General features: G+C 37.7%; 1 protein-coding gene across 1 annotated transcript; it reads right to left on the reverse strand.

Moving 5' to 3' along the window:
• Positions 1-978: 978 nt before the first annotated feature.
• On the reverse strand, positions 979-24,572 carry PLRG1 (pleiotropic regulator 1). Its single transcript, XM_039346998.1, has 15 exons — positions 24,439-24,572; positions 21,283-21,389; positions 20,266-20,408; positions 17,148-17,201; positions 15,029-15,122; positions 12,759-12,849; positions 12,476-12,577; positions 10,855-10,947; positions 10,395-10,544; positions 10,205-10,306; positions 8,547-8,649; positions 7,763-7,871; positions 4,853-4,992; positions 3,333-3,526; positions 979-2,318 (listed from the first exon to the last, which is right to left on the reverse strand). Exons 1-15 carry the CDS (start codon positions 24,442-24,444, stop codon positions 2,259-2,261), a joined length of 1,548 nt encoding a protein of 515 aa, XP_039202932.1. The 5' UTR covers positions 24,445-24,572; the 3' UTR covers positions 979-2,258.

A 24,572-nucleotide genomic window follows, 5' to 3' on the forward strand; every position in this document is an offset into this window, starting at 1 on the left:
GATTAGCTCCCACTCATTGTTCTTTGAGACACAAGTTTAAAAAAAAAATGCAAAGAATAGTTACTTTCTGAAACACTAGAACATACTGATTTACTTGATAAAACCTCAGTGCAGCCTGGCCAAGGAGCAAATGTTATGAAGTCTTTCCAAACAGAATATCACTTTTTTTCAATTAAAATATTAATATCAGGTACTCAACATATTAAGCAATGGTTTTCAACTGGATACACTTGGAATGTGACCCAAAGAATCAAACATAAGCAAAATAGCTTTTAACATTCTTCTGCAAATATATGGACCAAAAGAAAGTCTCTCTCACAGATTCTTCTCAAATTGCAATTGCACAAGTGAAACATTTGGTTCCTTTCTCTCAGAATTCTCTAGTATGAGGAATAAAATAGTTCTTAGTAAGAGGAGGTCATATACTTGTGATATGCCATATTTAGGTTTATAACCTGTAGCTCAGCGGTTCTCAACCTAGGGGTCGCGACCCCATTTGGGGTTGATCGACAATTTCACGGGGGTCGCCAAGCAAGGCTGTCTGCCATTTTTTCCCCTTTTCCGGCGGGTGCCTTACCTCCCTTGGGCTGGGCCAGCTGGTGGCCCAGCCGGTGGTCGGCCTGCTCCGTCTCTGCCGCTTGCCAGCTACGCTTTGGGCAGCGCAGGGGGTGGCACCACGCATGCGCAGTGCTCCCGGGCTGGGAAAGTCCTCAACTTACGACCAGTTTAGTCCTCGACTTATGACCGGTTGGGGGGTTGCGGCATTAAAACAGTTGAGAACCACTGCTGTAGCTGATGTTTAAAAGTATTGATGCAATGCAGTCATTTCATTTAACAGAGACTTGCACCATACATTCCTAGGTACGTCTACTTGGTATTAAGCATAATTGATTATCTTGTTAATATAAGAAATGGACCACAGCTTCACAATGACTCCAACTTGAGTCAGGGTATAAGGAAAAGTGCAAACTATTCCAATTTTTCAGGTACTTAAAATGTATTATCACACACTTGTAACATATATGATCTTTGTAACAAAAGCTTTCTACAGCAATTGCATATTTTCATCAAAACTTAAATCCTCAATAGCCTCAGGTGTTATATGGAAATTACATCGATAACAGTAACAAATCAAGCATGCTACTGACAATATTACATGTGAACAAATACAAGCATACATATAATACATACTTCAAACATTTTTTAGAAAGTTTAAGTGAAGACATTATATCATTTATATCCAAATTGTCTTCTTTACAATTCACCATGAAACTTAAGGAGAGGGAGAAAAAGCTAAGGATTTCAATTCATGTTAGACAAATTCTTGAAGCAATAAGCAAAATCCAAAACAGAAAGAAAAAGATGGACAATGACTTTTCCAGTCCCTCCTAACAGAAGTTTCTGAAAAGCGATGGAGGTCATACTACCCAGACGGAAGTTTCAATGTTGTTGAAGGGCCGCACTCACAAACCAAAATAAGGAACACTTTGCCACTATATTTAAGCAAAATCCACCCATATACAAGGGTATTTCATTTCAGCTGAAAAGCACACTGTATGCGATTTCTGAAATGTATTCTATATTCTTTCCAATGTATTACCTTCACTTTGTTTTTAAGCTTTCATAAATATGTATGTAAAAATGGAAGAGACAAGCATCAAATTATTTTTTACAAAGGCTGTGTCAATAAAATTTTAATGATGATTCCAATATGGGATAGGCAAAAATAGAACCATGACTCAAGCAGAATGATGCATGTTCAACATGTGAGACTGCAGTTCAAGTCTTCTACTTTAGGGGAAATGAAATGTATTGCATTACATCTTGACAAGCAGCACATTGTATTAAGGACGTGAATCATTACTACAATGGCTTTTGTTTTCCCTTGACAATTTTACCACTCAGGGTCCCAGGACGGAGTACTATATCAGTATTTTTCTTAAAAAAAAAAAAATCATCAAAATTTCAAACATTACTTCTTCATCAAAGAAAGCAGAAAGAAAAGAGCACTGCCTTCCGTCCACACAGAAAGACATGCAAACATTTCATGGTTTGCTACTGCTATGTAATGTACTCTGATTTCTTCAGACATGTATAATAATTGTAGCTGATTTTTCTAAGATAAGAGAAAAGATAAAACTCCTAGAAGAAAGCAATACAAAACATAAAAACTGCAAACAGAAGCAATGGCTTTAGCAGTGCTTGGGCTATGTAATAAAGAGTCAGGATTATGGCACATCAATGGAGGTTTGGTCTTATTAAAATCGTTTTCTCTTGATGATTTCAGGTTTCCAGCTAACAGGATGAGTTTCTTCAGTCTGGAGAGAATAAAGAAGAAGAAAAAGAGTTCTAACCCAATTCTAACTTTGCATATGCTACAGTTACATATTTCCTAAGACTGGCTCTAGGGAATTCCTGAATACAATCCCAAATGATATGCTAATTGAGGCTACTTTGTTATTTCTTACTTATAACAGTTAGTTGTACTAACTTCCCAATTAATCCCTAACTGAGGAGGAACTCAATGCCATATCTTCTCTATCAATATTCCCCATTTCTTTTTTAATTTTAACAGCTATAGAAAGTCACCAGTGGTGTGGAAACACAAAAAAAGTACAAATGGATTTATTTCCTGTTTCATTTCAGGTTATCCACGATTAACAGTCTGGGGAAGAATTTAAATAGTCCCACTGAAATATTTCACCTAAACCACAGCATCAACTAAGAAACAGAAGAATTAAAATTGTTTTTGAAAGCGAGTACTCTATTTTACTATTTTCATTAATCAGATATTTTGCTAAACAGTCTAAGAGCGATTTCTTGTCATTTGTGAACTACCAGAATTCAACCAGTTGGTTTGTTTTGATATATCTTCCTTTATACATCACTATATACTGCTATACTAAATGCGAAAGCAAGGTTGAAATCTCATAAATTTATTTGGAAATAAATTCCACAAAACTAAGTTGAACTTTCTTATGAGTGGATATATGTAAAATTGTTCTATAAAATGTAGTTCACTACTTTTAAAATACAACCATAAATACATATATTAGCCAAACTGAATAAATATCTGACCACCTATAGTGTTCTCACAATTACTCTATTAAAATTGAAAAACAGCTTCTACTGGACAGGCAACTGAACTCAACTTATAAACCCCATTTTTAAAAAATAATGTTTCCACTTGTGTAAAATGTTGTTTGGGAACCTTATTTCATTATAGTTCAGCCTTAAATATGTTTTTGAGATTAATTTCAGAATACGTGTACTAAATGTATCTTTAACTTAGTTTTATGCTGTAAAATATTATTAAAAAACACCCCACATACCGCAGAATCATCTTCTTTGTAGACTTTTATAGTTTTATCAGCTTCAGCTGTAAGAAGTCTGCTTTCAGATTGGTCAAATGCACAAGCAAATATTCCAGATTCACTGTCCAAAGAGCCAGGCTGCACAGCTGCATGCACCCTCTGGAAGTTGTACCCAGTTCTCCAATCCCAAAGGTGCATTGTACCATTGTCAGCTGAAAATAAAACACTGGCATGTTTATTCAAAGTTACAATTCAAGTATATAGAACAGTTATTCTAAAGACTGACTATATCCACCATAATCCAGATCTGTTTGCACCCACACAATTCATATGTATTAGGATTAACAATGCATCTCTATGCCCCTCTGATCTCACTAGGATGAACTTCTAGAAAAATTTAAACATTACAAGTGTTCTACTAAGATATGGTATTTTAGTTTCCTGCAATTTATACTGATACTATCTGCAGTTAATATATATTGCAGATAGCCTCCTAGTCATGCCCATTTTCAAGTAGTGGGTTATATACACAATGGGAATTATAGCCAAACATAACACTAGAGTATCTAGGAGGGCTGACTAGAAAGCCCAGAAAAAAAGAAACTTCCCAAAATTCTTCTGCTAAAATACTGGCATCATATAGAAATCTTTTATATCTGTGTTTCTTGTGTTAGGCTAAACTTGCTGTAACATTTATCCTGGCATACATATTTAAATGGGATTGAATTTGCTTTCACTGAAAGCTCTCCTAAGAACATGGCTGTACAACAGATATATATATATATATATATATATATATATATATATATATATATATACACACGTTTTCTGAGGTTTTCGCGGGTGTTTGTATGTGGGTCTTTGGTTGTTCGGGTTTTCTCCCGCGTAAAATAGGAAGTGTCTTGGCGACGTTTAGACGAAGTCCCATTCGTTATCTTCAGGCTGGTGTTTTCAGCTTCGTGCTTCGAGCAGCAATGAAAACACCAGCCTGAAGATGACGAATGGGACTTCGTCGAAACGCCAAGACACTTCCTATTTTAGGCGGGAGAAAACCCGAACAACCAAAGATATATATATATATATATATATATATATATATATATATATATATATACACACACAAAAATTAAAACAACTTAGTTTTCGCTGAGAATGTGAAGTAAATATATTCACATTTGCCTTTGTGAAGGAAAATCTTACAGGAGATAAGATGCTGAAACTTGGGCAAGGACATTTCAAATAAGAAGTAAGTAATTTGTGGATTCTCAGTGTCACTGCATGGTTACTGGTTAGATACGATGGATATTAACATCCTGTGCATAGTGACAGGTTACCGTTCCAAAAATTAAGAGCCAAAATAAATTGAAAACCCATATTAAATCCTTCCAACACTGATGTCTGCATATGTTCATGGTAATTGTTAAGTCTGGCAGTAAGTTCTAAATAATCAGAGCTTTAGAATAGCTGTATCATGAGTCTTACAGTGCATAATAGCAAAATAGAATTTGTTTTGAAATCATACATAAATTTTAATTTACCTCCAGAAACCAGGACTCCATCTGAGTTCACAGCCAACGTATTGATAATTGCACTATGGCCAGAAAGGTTTTGGATGAAATTTCCATCAGGGAATTTCCACTGTTTTATGTTATCTGGAGACCCAGATGCAAATGTGTATCTGTAAGAAAATATATATTAAGATCTTAGTAACTATTGGATGCCTAATTAATCAGTATTTAATTATTGGTTGTTAAAGTTACCAGGGTTTATTACATTGAAACTGTAATAAACTCTAGTAAACTTTAACAACCAATAATTAAAGTTTACAGTTTACAGAAAATTACAATTTCAACGTTTAACTATTTCCTCTGAATTATTTTTGGTGACAAAGAAACTTGGCTTTCCATATGTTTTTGAATTACAACTTCCAGTGATCTCAGTCCACGTTATTAATAGTAAAACTATACGGAACTTGACGTTCAGCAGCAACTAGAAAGCCTAAGCTCTTCAGCCAGTAATTTAAGCACCATAGACTTGCTTGTTTGAAAACGAAGTAACTGATTAATGAGGGGTAGGATGTCTGTTACGGCCAAATATTGTTAAATATGAACGGGAAATTATACATACATAAAACAGGAAGGAAAATTGATACACGTTTAGTTTATTCAGTATAAAATGGGCTTGTATAATACCCAGAAAGGTATGAGATTTTGTCCACGGTAGGTTTCCCCTGTCCAGTCATGTCTTACTCTAGGGCAGTGGTTCTCAACCTGTGGATTGGGACCCCATTTGGGGTCGAACGACCATTTCACGGGGGTCGCCAAACAAGGCTGTCCGCCATTTTTCCCCCTCTTTTCTTTAGCCATGCCCCTGGCACCTGGTGATATATAAGTGGTTGGGGGTCACCACAACATGGGGAACTGTATTATGGGGTCACAGCATTAGAAAGGTTGAGAACCACTGCTCTAGGGCACGGTGTTCACCTCCATTTCTTAGCCGACAGAGCCAGCACTGCCTGAAGCCATTTTCTGTGGTCACACGGAATGCTATTACCTTCCCACCGAAGCGGACCCTATTAATCTACTCACATTTGAACGGCTTTTGAACTGCTAGGTGGGCAGGAGCTGGGGCAGGAACGGGAGCTCACCCCATTTCACAGCACTCGGGTCTTGAACCTGGGCTGTCAGTTTTCCAACTGACAAGCTCAGTATCTTTTTTTTTTTAAAATAATTTTTTTATTTTTCCAAACTCTTCCCCATACACATACCGTAATATTTATCAGATGTTAACATACATTCTTTTTACATTCATATATAAGATACTTTTAATAAAATGAAATAAATACATACACATGACTTTTGGTGTTGCTCGCCCATTTCCCCTTTCACCGTATCCACACTCCTTCTTCTCTACCTTCTTTCTCCCTTTCTTCTCTTCCCTACTTCCCTCTTCTTACTCTCCTCTCCTTTACCACTCTCCTCCCTTTCTCCCCACTTCTCCTCTTCTCCTCCAACCTTCCTACTTCCTTCTCCCCTCCTTTACTCTTTTCTCTCTCCTCTCCTTTCTTCCCTCTCATCCCTCTTCAGATACAATTCAGGGGTAATGTCCGAAGCTCAGTATCTTTAACTACTGAGGCATCATGCCTCCTGCTACTTTACTCAATTAAAGATCATAAAATCAAAGATTTACTGAATGGGAATAATCCACCAAAGTAGACCACATTTTTCCTCACATAAACAGTTCTATTTGGTGAGTCGCATATTAGAAGGTATTTTCTGATAAACATTTTCCCCCCCAAATAAATAGCTCTATTTGGTGAGAATATTATTTATTTATTTATGAGACGTATATACCGCTTTAAGTGCAGGCACTCTCTAAGCGGTGTACACCAGTAAGCAATTCATATATATATATATATTTACATTGCCCCCAACAATCTGGGTCCTCATTTTACCTACCCCGGAAGGATGGAAGGCTGAGTCAACCTTGAGCCGGTGAGATTTGAACCGCTGACCTGCTGAACAGTCAGCTAAAGTGGCCTGCAGTACTGCACTCTAACTGCTGCGCCACCTCGGCTCATAAGGTATTTTCTAATAATTTTAGAAGTCGCAGTAAGTTGATGTGTTAAGTCTAAATGAAACAAATCATATTGTGGCTTAATTTGCAAATCCAACCACTCTCAGTCTCTTACTGAGATATAAAAGGGGAACAAAGACAGCAGAAGGCATACTGCCTTCATCTGTGTAAAGAAATGAACTATTTAAATCTAAGAATAAACACCAAACCTCACTGATTTTAGTGAAATAGAATCTAAGTAAGCCTGTACAAGATGGCAGCTTTAGTTTTATATAATCTTGTTGTGCTGTACATTGGACCAACTTAATAATAATAATAAAGTTGGAAGGGACCTTGGAGGTCATATAGTCCAACCCCCTGCTCAGGTAGGAAACCCTATACCATTTCAGACAAATGGCTGTCCAGTCTCTTCTTAAAAACTTCCAGTGCTGGAGCATTCACTGCTTCTAGAGGCAGGTTGTTCCACTGGTTAATTGTTCTAACTGTCAGGAAGTTTCTCCTTAGTTCTAGGTTGCATCTCTCTTTGGTTAGTTTCCATCCATTGCTTCTTGTCCTGCCTTCAGAGGTTTTGGAAAATAGCTTGACTCCCTCTTCTTTGGGGCAGCCCCTGAGATATTGGAACACTTTTGCACACAAACCCTCTGGCCTTGATGAAGGAAAAGTTCAAGCAATGATCAAAAGCTTACAAGGTCATGTGACATTGCAATAATACATTCTTCTAATAGTTACAACTACTAGAGCAAATTATTGCCTTAAATGGGCAGCACAGTATTGAATTCATGACTAGTAGTCTGACGTATCTGAACTAAAAATGGTATATTTACATTTTTAAAAGCCTGTTTTTTTTAAAAAAAAAACATGGAAAATCTTACTGTCTTGGATGCAAGACAACTGCTCTAACCGATTTCTTGTGATTTGTTAACGTGACCCGTGTTTTTCCTGCTACCAAGTCCCAGAGACGTATGGTGGTGTCATGACTTCCTGCAGTGAAGAAATGAATTTAAGAAGTAATATAGATATATACTTTGACCATATTTTGCTTTTACTGAACGTTTCTGTTTCCCCTGCACTTGAAAATCTTCCCACTGCTTTGAGTCTTACTAAGATAAGAAAGATGGTAGAGATACTGGTATTATTTCTGGCACCCCAATGAATGCTACAGCAATACAGAGATCATACAGGATGCACCCTCTCTGTTCTACCACAGGTCCAGGGAATGTCCCAGGAGCCACGACTGGAACCGCTGCAGAGACACGTATATATTCTAGTTCATTTGTGGCCAAAGCAGAAAAGAGATGATTTTAAGAAAGACCTTCTCCTCTTTTGCAAGACAGTTTTTCAAAACTTAACAAATTTATTTGCCTCTTGCAAAAGTGCTAGCTGCAATCCAATAACAACTCTGAAAAGCATTCAAGATTCTCATGCTCTCAATATATTTTTTTTTTAAATTCTGGGCATTTATACTTGTTTATACCCAGAGTTCTTAGCTATATGCAGAATTATTTAAAATGTTTGCATGGTTTGAAAGCTACAAATGCTTAACTAGAACGCAACAAATGGAAGGATTTTATTAAACCACAAGCAACTGTGTGCAAGTTGGCTATAGGATCGACTTACTGAATTATGTTCCACTTTAACAAGCAGCATTCATCATACCTGTGATAATCTGTGGCTCTGCTGCTTGGCACTTCACTGTTGCCACAGCATTCGTGTGTCCTGACAATGTATGCACACCAGCTTTTGTTCTTACATCCCAGATCTAATAAGATCATACATTTGAACAATTAAGTACAACAATAAACAATCTTTATTAAACAAACTTTCCATTTGTTTATAACTATGAGCACATCACTCCGGATCCTGTTGACCATAGTATCATTATGAACTCCCATATACGGTAAGAACAGTATTTGTATAGGAATAACGATAATAATAACAACAACAACAACTTTATTATGGTTATAGACCAGCAATAGACATCACTTTTTACAATATATTAAGAAAAAAATAAAAATAAAAATAGTACTGACATTAATAACATCCCTGTTAAGAAAATACATGTTCTCAAAATGTTAGGGTCACTCCCTAATTTACGTGAGCGGAAAGCCGATTAGTGTGTGAGTAAATATAATGTTCCAAAAATTATTAGAGATATCTCCCAAAAATTGGCACAAGTTGACGGCTATAAATCTGTAACCAATTTTTTTTCTTGTGGACATTGCAGCAACACAGTATTTTGCCACTGCATGCGTGATAGAAGGGTTTGAGTCCTGCAGGAGAAAGCCTACATAAAAATTGTCTGCCCTCCCTGGCAATCTCTCTAATAAGGGAGAATATATGCTGACCTATAAACTCGGTATAACTCACAGTACAATAAAACATGTGAGATGTCTTCGACTTCGCCTTTACCACATATACATACCTGTTCTGCTACTGGTGTTCTCTTATACCTGCCGTGGAGGAGTGCTGAGGGAAGAATGTTAAATCTGGCTCTGAAGAAAGCTATTCTTTGTTTTGGGAAGGTCAGATCATTCAGATATCTTGCCGATTCCCATACACCCTGTTTGATTTTATCCCTACTGTGGCGAGGCAACCTATTTAGTTCTTCTTGGAACTCCATGTCCTTCATTCTATTAAATATGACTTGCTTTGCTTGGTCAAAACCTAGGGACATTAAGAATACCGAAGAGAGCCCGTAAGAGCCCAATTTATGATCTATTGCCTGTTTCCAGGGGGAGGGGAAGTTGTCAGTCAGCACTAACGGGGACAGTCCCTCTGGAAAGAAATGCATTTTAAGCCAGTGAATGATCATCATCTTCCAGGCTCTTACCTGGATTTGGGGCATGCCTGTCTCAATTCTCAATTGGGCATTTGGGGTTCCTTTGGGTGTATTTGTGTAGGAAAATAACAGGAACACACAAGCACTTTCCGCCACTGGCATGGTTTGTTATGCTAAGGAGAAGAACTGAAACTGCTCAGCTTATTTTTGTAAGCCTTTGATGATAAAGCACAGATTACAACTGTTTGCAGCCCCAGGGATCTCTCTTATTTCTACTCCCAACCCTTAAAACAAAAGTATTAAACAGTACTCCCCAAATTTGATTATTTTGCAAAAGTATCTCAGTGCACTCAGTTGTGCACCCTGGGATGCTGGGGTGCAGCATCTTTATCTGATTGACTAGAATTAGTAAAATCTGAAGATTTTTAAAAGAGAGTATAAATAGCTAATGACAAAAAAAAATCATATTAGTTTCCACAGGGACAAACACGTTTTTTAAAATATACACATATATAAATATTTCTGCTTTACTTACACGGGCTGTTGAATCTCTGCTGCAAGTTACAAGCACATCTATTGTTGGATGCAAATCCAAACCATACACAGCACTAAGGTGGCCATGGTAGTGCCTAATAACCTGGACGTAAACATATTACAATCAGCACTGAATGTTCCATTATCATTACACTGCTGAAAGATTCCAACCTTCAAGTTCATTTAGTTACCTTATTATATTCAAGATCCCAGCATTTCACCTGTTTATCTTCCCCACATGAGAAAAGATAAGGACTTCTTCCACTGACTATTACACCTCGAACTGTACTAATATGTCCTGTTAAAGACAGTTTTAATTTGCCACTTGCAAGATCCCAAATCTGTAATGAGAAAAAATACATCTTTGATGTCTTTGAAATAACACACATAGACATCTGTTATTCTAACTGAGCAACATCTCGAAGTTCTTAGTAGAATGCAAAATATATTCACGATGGTAGAAAGACTGGAAAAATACTTTACTATACTAATCCCAGTTTGGGAATACTAACACACTTAAACAATTTGGCCTATAGGCAAAGATAAAGAATAATAAAATATACTGAAGTGGATATTACTAAAGCACTATTATGAAGTATATTACTGAAATAATATAAAAAGTACTGGACTACAATTAAGTCAACATCTCACCTTTATAGTCCTGTCAGCAGAGCCAGTAACAAACCACTGATTTCCTGGTTCAACTGCAATACATCTCACCCATCCCAAATGTCCACTGATAACCTAAAAAAGTTATAGAATAGTTTATCAGTTTAGATAAAATATCAACCCTGACAGCTTAAAGCAGTTACATAACAAAAAGTTTGTTTGGCCTCAAATTTATCAGTAACTATAATGTTGCCAATGTTCAATGAATAATGATTATGGGGTTCCAAAGGAAATTGCAAAACCTATATAGGATGCAGGTTGCCCAGTTCTGCACTAAATTAGGATAATCATTATGTACAAATAGCAACACCAATAAGACTTGTATATCGCTCTTTACAGCACTCACTGGGCAGTTTAAAATGTCAACGTACTGCCTCCAACAATCTGGGTCCTCATTTTACCAACCTCAGAAGGATGGAATGCCGAATCAATCTTGAGCTGCTCAGGGTCAAATTCCTGCAATGCTGCATTCTAACTACTGCACCACCAGGGCTCTTACACTGCGCCACCACAGCATATCCAGCCACGATCAGGAATTCTTAAGAGTTTGTAATTTCAAATTTTATTCAAAATAAGATTATTTTTCTTGCTGCCTTCTAGGGCTAATTCCTTTGCAACAGCTTTTGTCTCTATAATGCACAGAGCTATATTAAAATGGTCAGTACTATATTAGTTAAAACTTCAGAGTTTGGAGCTTTGTTTTTTCCCCCCCCAAGTTGCATCATTTTCATCTTTTTAAGTCCCCCCCCCCTTGATGGTATAAACAAAGATAAATTGTCTATACCTTTCTTCAATTTTAAAATGAACTTGTGAACTTGTGTTACTTTTTTTTGGACTGTATTTGAGAATAAATGAGTAAGTCAGTTACTGTGCACATGAGTATAATGAACTACTGTATTTTCCGGCGTATAAGATGACTCGGTGTATAAGACGACCCCCGATTTCGGAGCTGATTTGCATGCTTAGAAAGTTGTCTTATACGCTGGAAACTACCGTAATTTCCGGCGTATAAGACAATTCGGCATATAAGACGATCCCCGATTTGCATGCTTTAGAAAGTCGTCTTATACACCGGAAAATACGGTAGATGCTTCTAAGGGGCTCTACATACAATATGTTTCCATGAAGTTCTAAAGAATGGGGCCTTTAAAAAAATGGTTCCAGTCACTCTGACAGTTCTGCCAATAGTATTCCACACAAGACCAAGCTATTTGACCTAAAAATAGTTGGAATGAGTTTCTACATCAAGTTCTCTTTGCTATCTTCTCTGCTACTTTGAAGTGATTAGAAACATTACTTCAAATTTTAAGTCACAGAAATTGCTATTTAGTTACGATTTACTAGAACAAGACCGAACAAAAATATGACTTGACCTTGATTCAGTCAATAAACTTTAATCAGAATGCTGTTACTTTATTTATAGATGTTTCCAACCTGCCTAAAGCATATTGAAGTAGGAGTGATAGTACTGAATTCAAGGTCAGAATAGGCTTATTCTTCTAATAATCTCAGCATATAGTTTCGTATTCCCATTTAAAACTAGTCCAACGTTTAACAAACTATTTATCTGGCAATAAATAGTTCTAATATATTTACTACTTACTCTGTATAGCTTCCATGGTGGATGCCACTGTGGTTTTGGCATTGTTGGAGCCTTTTTGGCCATTAATGCAGAATTTTTATTCCCACCAGCTTCCATCAGAGCCTATAAATTGAACAAACATGACATCATATCTTTTTCTTCATTGAACTACTCTCGCAGGGGCCTATAATATAATTCTGTCACAAAAGTCTATGCTCTTTCTAGCTCATTAGGAGACTAGAATATAATCTGATTAATTAGATTAGATTAGATTAATTAGAGGGTCCCTATTACTGAAACTTACCATAGTCAAACCTGGAGGCTGTGAACGCTCAGGCATCCCAGCATGTCTATATATATCACCTACGCCAGCAGCAGTTCTACTTGATTCTATTCTGAAAAGAGAAAAAATGATGTGGACATATTACCTCCATAAAGAGTTCTGACTTTGTATATAACTGACAATACACCTACTCAAGAAAACCTTTGGAATATCATGTTAGTGCAGAACAAACAAATATGTTCAGACTACACTCCAGCTAAACTGGTAATAAGTAGCACCATTTCAAGCATGACTATTAGATTCCATAGTATTTCATGAGCCTAAGGTTTTACAAATTTTCACTATTATCTTGCATTATTGTTTACATCAGTACTTGTCATAATACCAAAGACACACGAAATAAATGCACATTCATTGAGGCAAGTATGTTGCTTTGTTGCTAATGGAAGAGTAAATGTCCAAAAGGATTGCTGGAGATAAGAATAAAAAAACGATAAGACCTGGAATAGGTCTTTCAAGAAATAGCAGGTCTTCTGGATATGTCTTCCTCCTAGAATAGCTAGATGGCTCCTTCTCTAATAATGGTATAGGTATATGAGATGGTAGGTCCTCCTGCTTGAGCAGAGGGCTGGATTAGAACAGGGCTTTTCAACCTTTTCACCCATTGTACCCCTTTTAGGATATGGCAACATCCGAGTACCACCAGTCGCCTAGCAAGGTGTCAAAAACTTGATGACAAAAAAAAGAAAAGAAAAAGTGATAAAGTACAGGTAGTCCTCGACTTACAACAATTCGCTTAGTGACTATTCGAAGTTACAATGGCACTGAAAAAAGTGCCCCCCAAGCCACAGCTGAGCAAGACACCTGCCGCCCGCCTGGTGGCGCTCTTTCTCCTGTCCGAGGTTTCCATTGTTGTGAGCATTTCTGTTGAGGATTGGCAGCAGGGGTGGAGTGGGGGGGGGTGTTTGGTTTTTATTCCCCCTCATCTGCTGGGTGGCTGCAGCAGGTTTTGGTCACTTCACATGACTCTGGGACACTGTGACCATCATAAATATGAATCAGTTGCCAAGCATCTGAATTAAATCAAAAGACCCTGGAGATGCTGCAACATTCCAGCTGATTGGCGCTTCTTCTGGGCTTAGCAGAAGCTCCAGGATCAGTGCCGAGTTCCAGCTGGAGCCTGGCGCTGATCCTGGCACTTCCGCTGAGCCCTGACAGCCCCTGGCGCTTCTGCTGAGCCCTGACAGCCCTGCAGCTCCAGCCATCTCTTGCTCAGGCTTGTGCAGTGCTGCCACCGGTTCAGCTCATTCCCCTCCCCCACTACCACTTTTCTAGGATGGCCGCATACCACCTGCCAGGTGCCAATGTACCACAGGTGGTACCTGTACCACTGGTTGAGAAGCCCTGGACTAGAAGACCTCCAAGGTCCCTTCCAGCTCTATTCTATTCTATTCTATTCTATTCTATTCTATTCTATTCTATTCTATTCTATTCTATTCTATTCTATTCTATTCTATTCTATTCTATTCTATTCTATACTGAAAGGTATTAAAACACTGTCCTTCTTTAAAGTCTTCAAGGAATAAATTTATATTGTACTGTGACTGAGTAACTGAAAATTTTGGATTTTTTAAACAGGAGATTGTTGTAATTGTAGTATAATTTGCCAGAGATATTAAAATGTGACAGCACAGAAGCCTAAGTAAGCAAATTACACCCATCCCACTTGTGTGCCTTCCTGGCTGGCTATTGGGGGAAAAAAATGCTAGACCAAACAGATCTGTCCTTATTTGGCTCCTCTTCCTTTTTAACGCCAGTATTAATGTAGCCATAATGTATTGATGAGCTGAAGTTAATTATCAGGTCATTTATACTGCAATTTATTTCTTCATATTTTTAAGATTGCCTAGTTAACAAGCATACTTGAATGTATGCCCTATTAAACTGAAATGGTTACCAAACAGAAGCCTGTTAAGATTGTATTATTCATGGATTGCGTCCTGGTAGCTTTCATCAAAAGATCCTTTATGGCACACAAAAGCCCTCAGAAACAGAAAAAGTATCTACTTACAGGCTGCTTCTGTTTTGCCCTTTGATGTAAGTCCCTGTTTTATTTTTTTTCTTAAATTATCAACAGTAAATAACGTCTTGCTAAACAATTACAAAGAACATAATCAAATGGAGCACACCATTATGAGTTAACAAATACCATTTTATGTCACTGTGCTTTGCAAATGAATCTGAAATGTCATTTTGGTATCTTAGCTAATTAATAAGTGAAATATAATTACTTGGATTGAGAAGGAGGCAGTGCCACAGCTAATGACTGAGATGCTGATTCACTAGGCATCCTTTGGATTTTAGTGTCTGCAGTCAGAGCCACGCCTTGTTTATTTTAAAAAGGAAAGAGAATATAATCAAAAACAATAAAATGTTAACAACTAAATGCTTATTTATGTTATAAATTATATATTTAATCAATGTACCGTTTTTCATTTTGCAATACATAAAGGAACAATTATTACTTCTTCAAGCAATTATGTAGTCAGGGAAATCAAAGGAATTCTATGTGAAGTTTTTAACTGATAACAGACATATTCTATATTGGAATATTGCCCACTTCAATTATTATTCTATTTAATAGACTTTTTAATTTTGAATGCTTTTAAATCATTACAGTCTGTCTGTGTATACGGCAAATGCTGTATTTCAACTGCTTAGTTTTATTAGTACTCATTAAAAGTAATCAGGTTTTTAAATTTTAAAAAAGACCAGTTTCACAATAGTTTTTAAACAAGTTAAAACATTCATTTCATATTGCATAAATTAAATAGGAGCTTGAAAATTCAGTGACTGGAAGCAGACATTAAAAACTAAAATCAGATTAAAGAATTTTATGATTTGTAATGTACATAATACATGAATTTGAATAAGATTTTCTGAAGCTATATAAAAAGAGACAACATTCAAAAAAATTTAACGATGTAAATCTACTGGTAGTAAATAGACAAGTGAACGAATATATTCCTTGTTTAAAAGTTTGAAAAATATCTGGCATCCTGTTAATTGTCTTAATTTAAAGTATTCTATTTGTTTGTGTCAATGTCTAATAATGGATGAATTCTTCCATTAGGTTGCTGAGCAGCTAAAAAAGAATGCAGAGAAGATAGCAAGATGTTGAGTGGCTTAGAGGCTAAATCTTACGAATACTTTCAAAACTGGGTGTGTTTAACTTAAAAGAAGATAAGGTTGAGGGGAGACCCATAGCAATCTTCCAATATTTGTAAGAGCTGTCATAGGAAAACAACACAGGCTTTTTCTACCCTGACAGTAGGACAAAAACCAATAGATATTTGGTTTGAGTGTTTACAGAGAGAGATCGAAATTTAAGAAACTTCCTTGCTGTGAGAGCTATTAAGCAGTGGAACAGTATGTCTCCTGAATCATAAGTGCTCCACCACTGAAGTTTTTCAAATGAAGGCTGGGCAATCAATTAACCAGTGGAACAACCTGTTTCCAGAAGCGGTGAATGCGCCAACACTGGAAGTTTTTAAGAAGAAACTGGAAAGCCATTTGTCCGAAATGGTATAGGTTTCCTGCCTGAGCAGGGGGTTCAACTAAATGTCCTCCAAGGTCCCTTCCAACTTTATCATCATCATCATGGATCATCGCACAGTCAGCCAGATGTTCAGACTGGATTTGGCATTTTGTCTACCTATCGAGTCCTTACCCAGGACCTGGGATAGGTAGATGTGGATGTTTGATGGTATTACAGGTATCATCGCAGGATGGAAGCAGTTCCTAGTAAGGCTGCCTTTTGCAATTGACTAATAGCGAATTTGTCAATGCCAATGGTATTCAAGTGGTGCTTCAGTTGTTTTGGGATTGCACCCAAGGCGCCTATAACTATTGGTACTACCCTTGCTTGCTTTTGCCACAGTCTTTCTATTTCTATTTGTAGGTCTTTGTATTTTGTTATCTTCTCCATTTCTTTCTTGTCTATTCTGCTGTCTCCAGGCACTGCCACGTCCACTATCCAGACTTTTTGTCTTTCTTATCAACAATTGTTAAGTCTGGGGTGTTATGTTGCAGGTGCAATTATTATTATTATTATTTGCCTGGGAGGTTTGAGGAATGTTGCCCTGGGCAGAGAATTGAATTAAAAGACTCGCAATATACCTGCTTTAAACTATTAGGCACGGTAACAGAAGGTATCATAAATACTACCAAAAGCAATAAAGATCATTTATAAAATTCCCTCATAAAAGATGCACTCAAACTGTTTTCAAATCAATGTTTGTATCATTACGCTCCACCTTAATATACAATGACATCTTCCTTAAGATCCTGTTCTAGAATACCACCGATTTCCACCTAAACATAATTGTATTTGTCAATAAGCTTACTCACCGGGTCCAGGAGGATAGGGATGTGTTCCTGTTATCAAATAATCACTATCTTCTCCTAAACATTAAGAGATGTATTAAGTCATTTATAGAAGAGTAAAAACAATCATTTAATAATTACATACAACTCCCATCATGATTCCAAACTGCAACCATCATTTGAATTTGTACAGAATACTAAATGTGGAAAAATCACATTATGAATATGTGTATATGTATATAAATACATATCTGAATGTCTGAAAAGCTCAAGAGGATTTTCAACCAACACAACATATGTGCACACTTTAAACCCAAGAATATGCTAAGGCAGAAGCAGGATCACATCCCCTAAGGCAGGGGTAGGCAACCCAAAACACTCAAAGAGCCACTTGGACCCGTTTCCCACCAAAAACAAAACACTGGGAGCCGTAAAACCCTTTTGATATCTAAAATGAAGATAACACTGCATATATCCTTTTTTACCTTTATTATAGGTGTGTGTATGTGTATGTGTGTGTGTGTGTGTGTATGTGTATATATATACACACAGACACACACACACAGACACACACACACACATATACACATTAAAAATAAAAGTAAAAATATGACTCTTGGGAATATCCATACTATTAAAACAATGATCACCAAGAGAATGCTTTAAGAGAATAAAATTACATACACACAAGGGTAAAAAAAAGGATATATGCAGTGTTATCTTCATTTTAGATGTCAAAAGGGTCTCTCTCTCCCTCCCTCTCTATCTGCCCTTGGTCTGCCACTCCTCTTCCCCCACTCTCTCTCTCTCCCTCTCTCTCTCTTTCTCTCTCTCTCTTTCTCCCCCCCCTCCTATCTGCTGCTCACCTGGCAAGCTTCAAGCTGTTGTCCAACAACCTCCGGGTAGGCAACCTCGTCTCTTTTATGACTCATGGACTTCAACTCCCAGAATTCCTGAGTCAGCCTAGCTGGGCTAGCTAGCTCTCTCCTGCCCTTCCTGCTTCCTTCAGAGACGCAGCAAAGGGAGGAGCTCCGCCCAGAAAGCTTTTCAGCTTCTCGGAGAACACACACACACACACACACACACACACACACACACACACAGAGAGAGAGAGAGAGAGAGAGAGAGAGAGAGAGAGACAGAGACAGAGAGAGACAGAGAGAGAAGCAGGGAAGTGCAATTGCCTCTCTCTGTCTCTGTCTCTCTCTGCAAAGGCAGAGGAGGCTGGGAGCCACAGGGGAAGGCTCAAAGAGCCGCATGCGGCTCCGGAGCCGCAGGTTGCCGACCTGTGCCCTAAGGCTTCCATTCCCTGTGCCAAAAGCTTTTGAAAAGGGGATGGAGGTCTGCAGGGGCGCTTGCACTACACTTCAGGGCTCTATCGCTTTTGCAAAAGGTTTTGTTGAAGAGAATGGAGGCCTGAAGTAGCACAAGATTGGGCCCCCAAAGTCTCCCCTCCCCTTTGCAAAAACTTTTGGAATAGAAGACGAGAGCTGAAGAAGCGTGAGATCGCCCTCCTGCACGCCTCCATTCTCTGCTCCAAAAGCTTTTGCAAAGGGGATGGAGGCCTGTAGTAGCGCGAGATTGCACCCCCAAAGTGTTCCATCCCTTTTGCAAAAGCTTTTGGAATTGAGGACGGAGAGCTGAAAAAGAGCGATCTCCTGCCCCCGGTAGGCCTCCATTTTCTGCAGCAAAAGCTTTTGGCATGGAGAATGGAAGCCTTTGGGGACACAATCTTTGGCTCCTTCAGACTCACCAAGGCTACTTGGCACTCCAAAAGCAGATTGCCATTGCAGGAAAAGAAACTGTGGCAGAGAGGAGAAGCTCGCTTGATCATGGAGTTTTTTGCAAGGTGAGTCTCCACAGGCACTGGGCCTGTGGAGACCCAGCGGAGCAAAATGAGAGGGGGGAGCAATTCTGGGAATCCCAAGGGAGTATGAGGTATTTTAGTGCATTGCGGGAGGCCTTGGGTGGTCTGAAGCAGGCGGCCTGTTCCAGCAGTTTCCCCCTCCATGGTCTTCCTTAACCTGAGATACCTCATGTGCAGTTAACGACCTGCGCATTCGATTAATGAATGCATTGCGAAAGCAGGGAGGGATCACGTTCATTTAACACGATCCAATTAACGAATCCTCGGGTTACTAATGTAATTTACAGGCTCTATTACATTTGTAACTTGAGGATTACCTCTAAACAGAGTGTGAATTTGCTTCCATTTTAAACGAGAAGAAAAAGAGAAGGTTTAATGGATCAATTTTAAAAAACAAAAAGGAAATACTGATGAATTTGAATTCTAAAAAATTAAGCAATAAGATTAACTTTAAAAATAAAAATAAATTAAACAAAAGAAATGTTAATTGATGAAGTAATGACAAAATGTTAATATTTGACCATATCTAAGAATAAAGAAAAATAAAAAAGTAAGAAAAATAAAAATATAACAAATGGAACATATGCAAACAAAAACTATATATCTTGAGATAGTGTACTGAGCTACATAATGCAAAATACAAAGTTGTTAAACATATTCTGAACAATATCTGAGACTTTAACGAATGTTCTTATTTGAAATAATACTTCTTTCTTTTAACAAGGTGCATATAGACTTCAGCCTGTAGGATCTACTTTATTTTGACTAGAATTTCAAGAACATTGACTAACTCAGAAGAAAAATAATTGTTTGAGCAAGTGGAGATAAGTTAAGAATTCAAGAAGAATCTCTCTCTACCGACAAGAACTCATCCTTGCCACTTGTGATTAATAGTGGAATCAAACTCATGTTCTGAAAATAGAAATTAACTCTTCTCTCCAGTTTCATTAATTTATAATTAATTTAACTTGTATTTTAAAATATCTAATAATCTATTATTATGTTATGATTTATATCTCTGCCTTAAATCAAGTCAATGACAAGCCTTCAGGCAGTTACAACCCACCATTCTTTAGTCAGCAGGCAACTCTCTTTAAAAGTGGGAATCCTTTAAATCCAATAAAACAATCCTAAGCATCTTTGCTCAGAGATAGTTACTATCATCTGATAGTGACCATATGGTTACAAAAGGTGTTTCTCGAACAAGGGTTCAGGATTATTAAAGTCATATCTGTATCCATCACCTACACATGCACCCATGTAACTGTCACCTACCTGGATTTTGGAGATATTGCTTGTGTCCATAGGAATCTACTACACCATGAGAACCCTTCTCTCGAACACATTCTTTCAATATAGGCATATGTAGCACAGAACTATACTCTGTACGGAGTTTAACTGCCATCTTAACTTTGTGGCTGCACAAAAATAAACTTTATTACATCTTTATTTTTTTACATATGTTTTACTATAATAAAACTATATCATGGTAGAGTTTCATATATTCAGAGGTTCAGATATAAGTTTGATATATACATACTTATACCATGCACTGGTACACAGATTTTTTTCAAATACAACTTTCCTGTATTTTCTGAATTTGAATGAAATGCAAAAATCAATTCTGATTATTTAACATACAGTAACTTGAAGTTTATTTAACCGGATTAAGGGGAATCATTCTATTTTTCCATGGTATTCAGCACTTGACCGATTCAAGACTTCAGGATTCAAGTCACGAATAATGCCAGTGGTAGCAGCTATTGTGAGATAAGGAAAAGGAGGCATTGGAAAGATCATGTGGGCAGGAGGAGCTAGCTGCTACTATCCTTGGCTTCAAAAATAGCATATTCAAAGGGCCAGCCCACTTAGTCTTCAGACAGCTTTCCTTGCCTTACCTATCTGCTGGTTGCCTTAACTTCAAATATAGCATAAGGGAAGATGGGGGGGGGGAAGTATTGGATAGATGGGGGAGGCCAAGTCAGTTAGATATGCTGCATCTGAAGTCACTAGCAGTAGGGCAGGTAGAGAAAGGAAGGTACTCAGAAGATCAGTGTACAAACCACATGGAGGATGCAAGAGAGATACACACTAGTCTTCCCTATTCATTATATAAAAAAATCCCACATTTTGTTTCGGCTGAAACCTAGAACAACCAAAATGTTTTGAATTTGATTCTGCTGAACCACAACCTATATGGAAGCGTTTGGCAGAATTTTTAAAGCACAATGTGTTTATTCTGGGTTCAAAACAGAATCTATTTTTCATTTCATGCCTAGTTCTCTTTCTTACCTCCTTTCATCTAATGATACAGGTTTTGCATTGTCAGACACAAACATATCATGAGTCCTCTTTAAAGACCTGAATACAAGAGTGTGGACAGAGTGCTTCTGCACTTCCTGAAAAAGAAAAAAAAAAGCACATATTCTGTTAGAGAGAAGTTCCCTGAGGATGGGCTCCAGCACAAGTCTGAAAGCTCACAAGATGAAACCTCTGGTCCCAGTGACCCACCCAGATTGAATCCTGCAAAGAAAAAAGAGTTATCCATAACAATTTCAATAAAATGAAGAAGTGAAAAAAAATGAAAACAAAAGATTCACTTACTAGATAACCATAATTTCTCTTTATGTGCCAATGAGCAAAGAAAATGAGCATCTGATCTCACTGGGATTGGAAAAAGAAATCACATAAAAATTTCATTCTTTTCCTCCCTCTCTCAAAGCTCAACAGAATAGGAGAAACCTAACCTTCCGATCAGAAGGAACCACTACAGTAATCACTAAACAAAATAATCATAAGTTCTGCTTTTTTTTAGATTAAAATACAAAACACCAAAATATGGTCATGTGATCACCTTTTGCGATCTTCTGACAAGCAAAGTCAATGAAGAAGCCAGAATCACTTAACAATCATGTCACTAGCTTAACAACTTCAGTAATTCACTTAACAACTGTGGCAAGAAAGGTCGAAAAATGGGGCAAAATTCACTTAACAAATGTCTCAGTGAGCAACACAAATTTTGGGCTCAATTGTGGTTGTAAGTCGAGGACTACCTGTATATTGCGGCTATTGTTCTTGTTGTTACAGTACTACTACAGATGGATCAATGGCAAAATATGAGTGAGACGGTAGGTCACCTCTAGATTGGACTATTGCAATGCGCTCTACACGGGGCCGCTCCTGAAGGGTTTCTGGAAGAATACAGTGGTACGGGAAGTATGAGACCCCCTAAAAAACAGCACATGTTGCATCTCTGCTCCACAAGGTGTTTTGGTTGTCAGTTTGTTTCTTGGCCCAAGACACTGGTTTTGACCTATAAAGCCCTTCATGGTATCGGGCCATTTTGGATTTGCACATTATTTCACTTTCTGGCTGGTATCAATGGCATCGTACGCCTCATTTTATTAGTACTTTAACTTCCAAATATACTATGCTATTTTTACAAGGGTGAGCCAGAGCTTAATCAACAACAATTCTGTTTCTTGCTGAATTAGCCAATTCTGTTTGGATATTTTATTCTCTGTGTCATGCAAAACCTGAACACTGCAATAACCAAGTAAGCTACAGTTAACTGAAAAACAGTGTTGGACAAATTTCTTGAGCTCACATGACATTCTGACTCAAATTAATGGAGATCATCCTGGATGTGTCCCGTTGCTATGACCGGGGAGCATGATACTGGTTTTGCATACTTCTAAGCTGCTTTCTGTACTACTGACCATGGTATCTTTCTGGCTAGCTGTAAGAATTGAGAACAGAAAACATTCTTCTGAACAGCTGTTTCTAGTTGGTGATATTGGGAAGGAGGGATTGAATCCTCAGGCACTCTTCTTTAATGTCTACATGAAGTCCCTGAGAGAGGTGATAATAATAATTTATTGATAAGACTTTTTTTTCCATGCAGTTCTAAAAACCAACTTTTTTTTTTTAACTGAAGACTTCAGGAACTTAACTGGAACATTTCTACATGGAAAAGCATAGGCCTTTCAATTAGCAATGGCATCCATACTGTTTAACTCAGTTTTATCTTGATGGTGATATGGGCAGCATATGTTTAATAAATAAACAAGAAGACATTCACATGGAATTGTTAGTTTTGATTAGCTGTGTGAATTAGTTGTGTTGGTTTTGATTTAGTTATGTGAACTAGTCCAATTCATCTTACTCAATAAGCCACTGTTAAACATACCATAGTTTAAAATGAATTGCAAACTAGATCAAAGAAATTATGTTTGGTGTATACATTCCAGCAGAGAAAAGCAGCAGCTAGGTAATCACCCAATAAACTATCTCCATTCAGATTCTTAATGCTATTCCTGAAGCCAATTATTGAGCAAACAGTACTTTATTATTTTAAATGACTTACTGAATGTTTCAAACTTTAAAAATAACAAGTAAAGGCAATCTTTATATCTGAAAAGTGTTATTTTATATATCCATGCAGCTGGCTAAGGAATTCTGAAGGCACAGATCACAATGTGGAACATATGTTGGAGAAGTCTTCATCTTTCTATTTTTTAAAATTCTATTCTATTACTTGATTTCTTCTTTTCAATTAGTCTTTTTCACTTGGTTAAATTGCAATTGTTTTATGGATAAGGCATGCATGAATTAAAAATTACTAACTAAAAATTGCAATTGTTTCACACCTGAGGCATGTGAAAATTTAGGATTATTTTTTTTACTAATTATATTGGTTAGTTCTTCAATTCTGTTTTCTTTTTCCCTAGTTATTTTATTATTCTATTTTACTTTTGCTTTAAGCTCCCTTATTTTTCAGCAGTAAATAAATTTAGACAGATAGGCAGCAAATAAATTTAATAACAATTTAATAATAACAAACTAAATCTGCATGCACAACGCTGCACTAGCCCATGAGAGAAAAGCATGGACAATGCCCTTATTATAACTAACTCAAATACCATGAAAGCTCATATCAGATGTACAAAACCAGCCTCTCATACACTGGAATACTGCTATCATGTCGCCCCTGGTCCTTCTTTTCTCTAGACTAGCCATTCCCAAATCCTGCAACCGTTCTTCATATGTTTTAGTCTTTAATCATTCCAGTTGCACTAATCCCAAAGTCTCAGCATCTTTTTTGTAACGGGGTGACTAAAATTGAATGCAGTATTCCAGGTGTGGCCTTACTAAGCGGTACTAAGACTTCATGGGATTTTGATTCTACGCCTGTTTATACTGCCATTTACATTTTACATTTATACTTTTGATCCTCTCACGGCAGTATTCGCCTAAGGCGGCACCCTATTAGGCTCCTATACATAGCTGACCGTTTGGGGGAGGCGGGTGGTGGGCTAAGGTGTTGGGCGAACCCAGCCCCAGCAGCAAAGACCGAGGGCCTCTTCACTAATTCCCTTTCGAATCAGCTGGCCGCAGCAGCCCTGGGCATGTGCAAAGGGTCGGAAGAAAAGCGCTCTATTTTCTTACCTCCATCACGATGGCAGCTGGCCTCGGTGAAGCCACCCGTTCCGGCAACTTATGCCCCTCAACGGAACCGTACAGACCCTACACCACAACCAGGTCTGTTACCAACGGGCGCTTCCGGCAATGGTCACCGCCGC

Source organism: Crotalus tigris, unplaced genomic scaffold (assembly GCF_016545835.1).
Source record: "Crotalus tigris isolate CLP2741 ecotype Arizona unplaced genomic scaffold, ASM1654583v1 scf7180000018043.2394770, whole genome shotgun sequence".
In the NCBI taxonomy this organism is placed as follows: domain Eukaryota; kingdom Metazoa; phylum Chordata; class Lepidosauria; order Squamata; family Viperidae; genus Crotalus; species Crotalus tigris.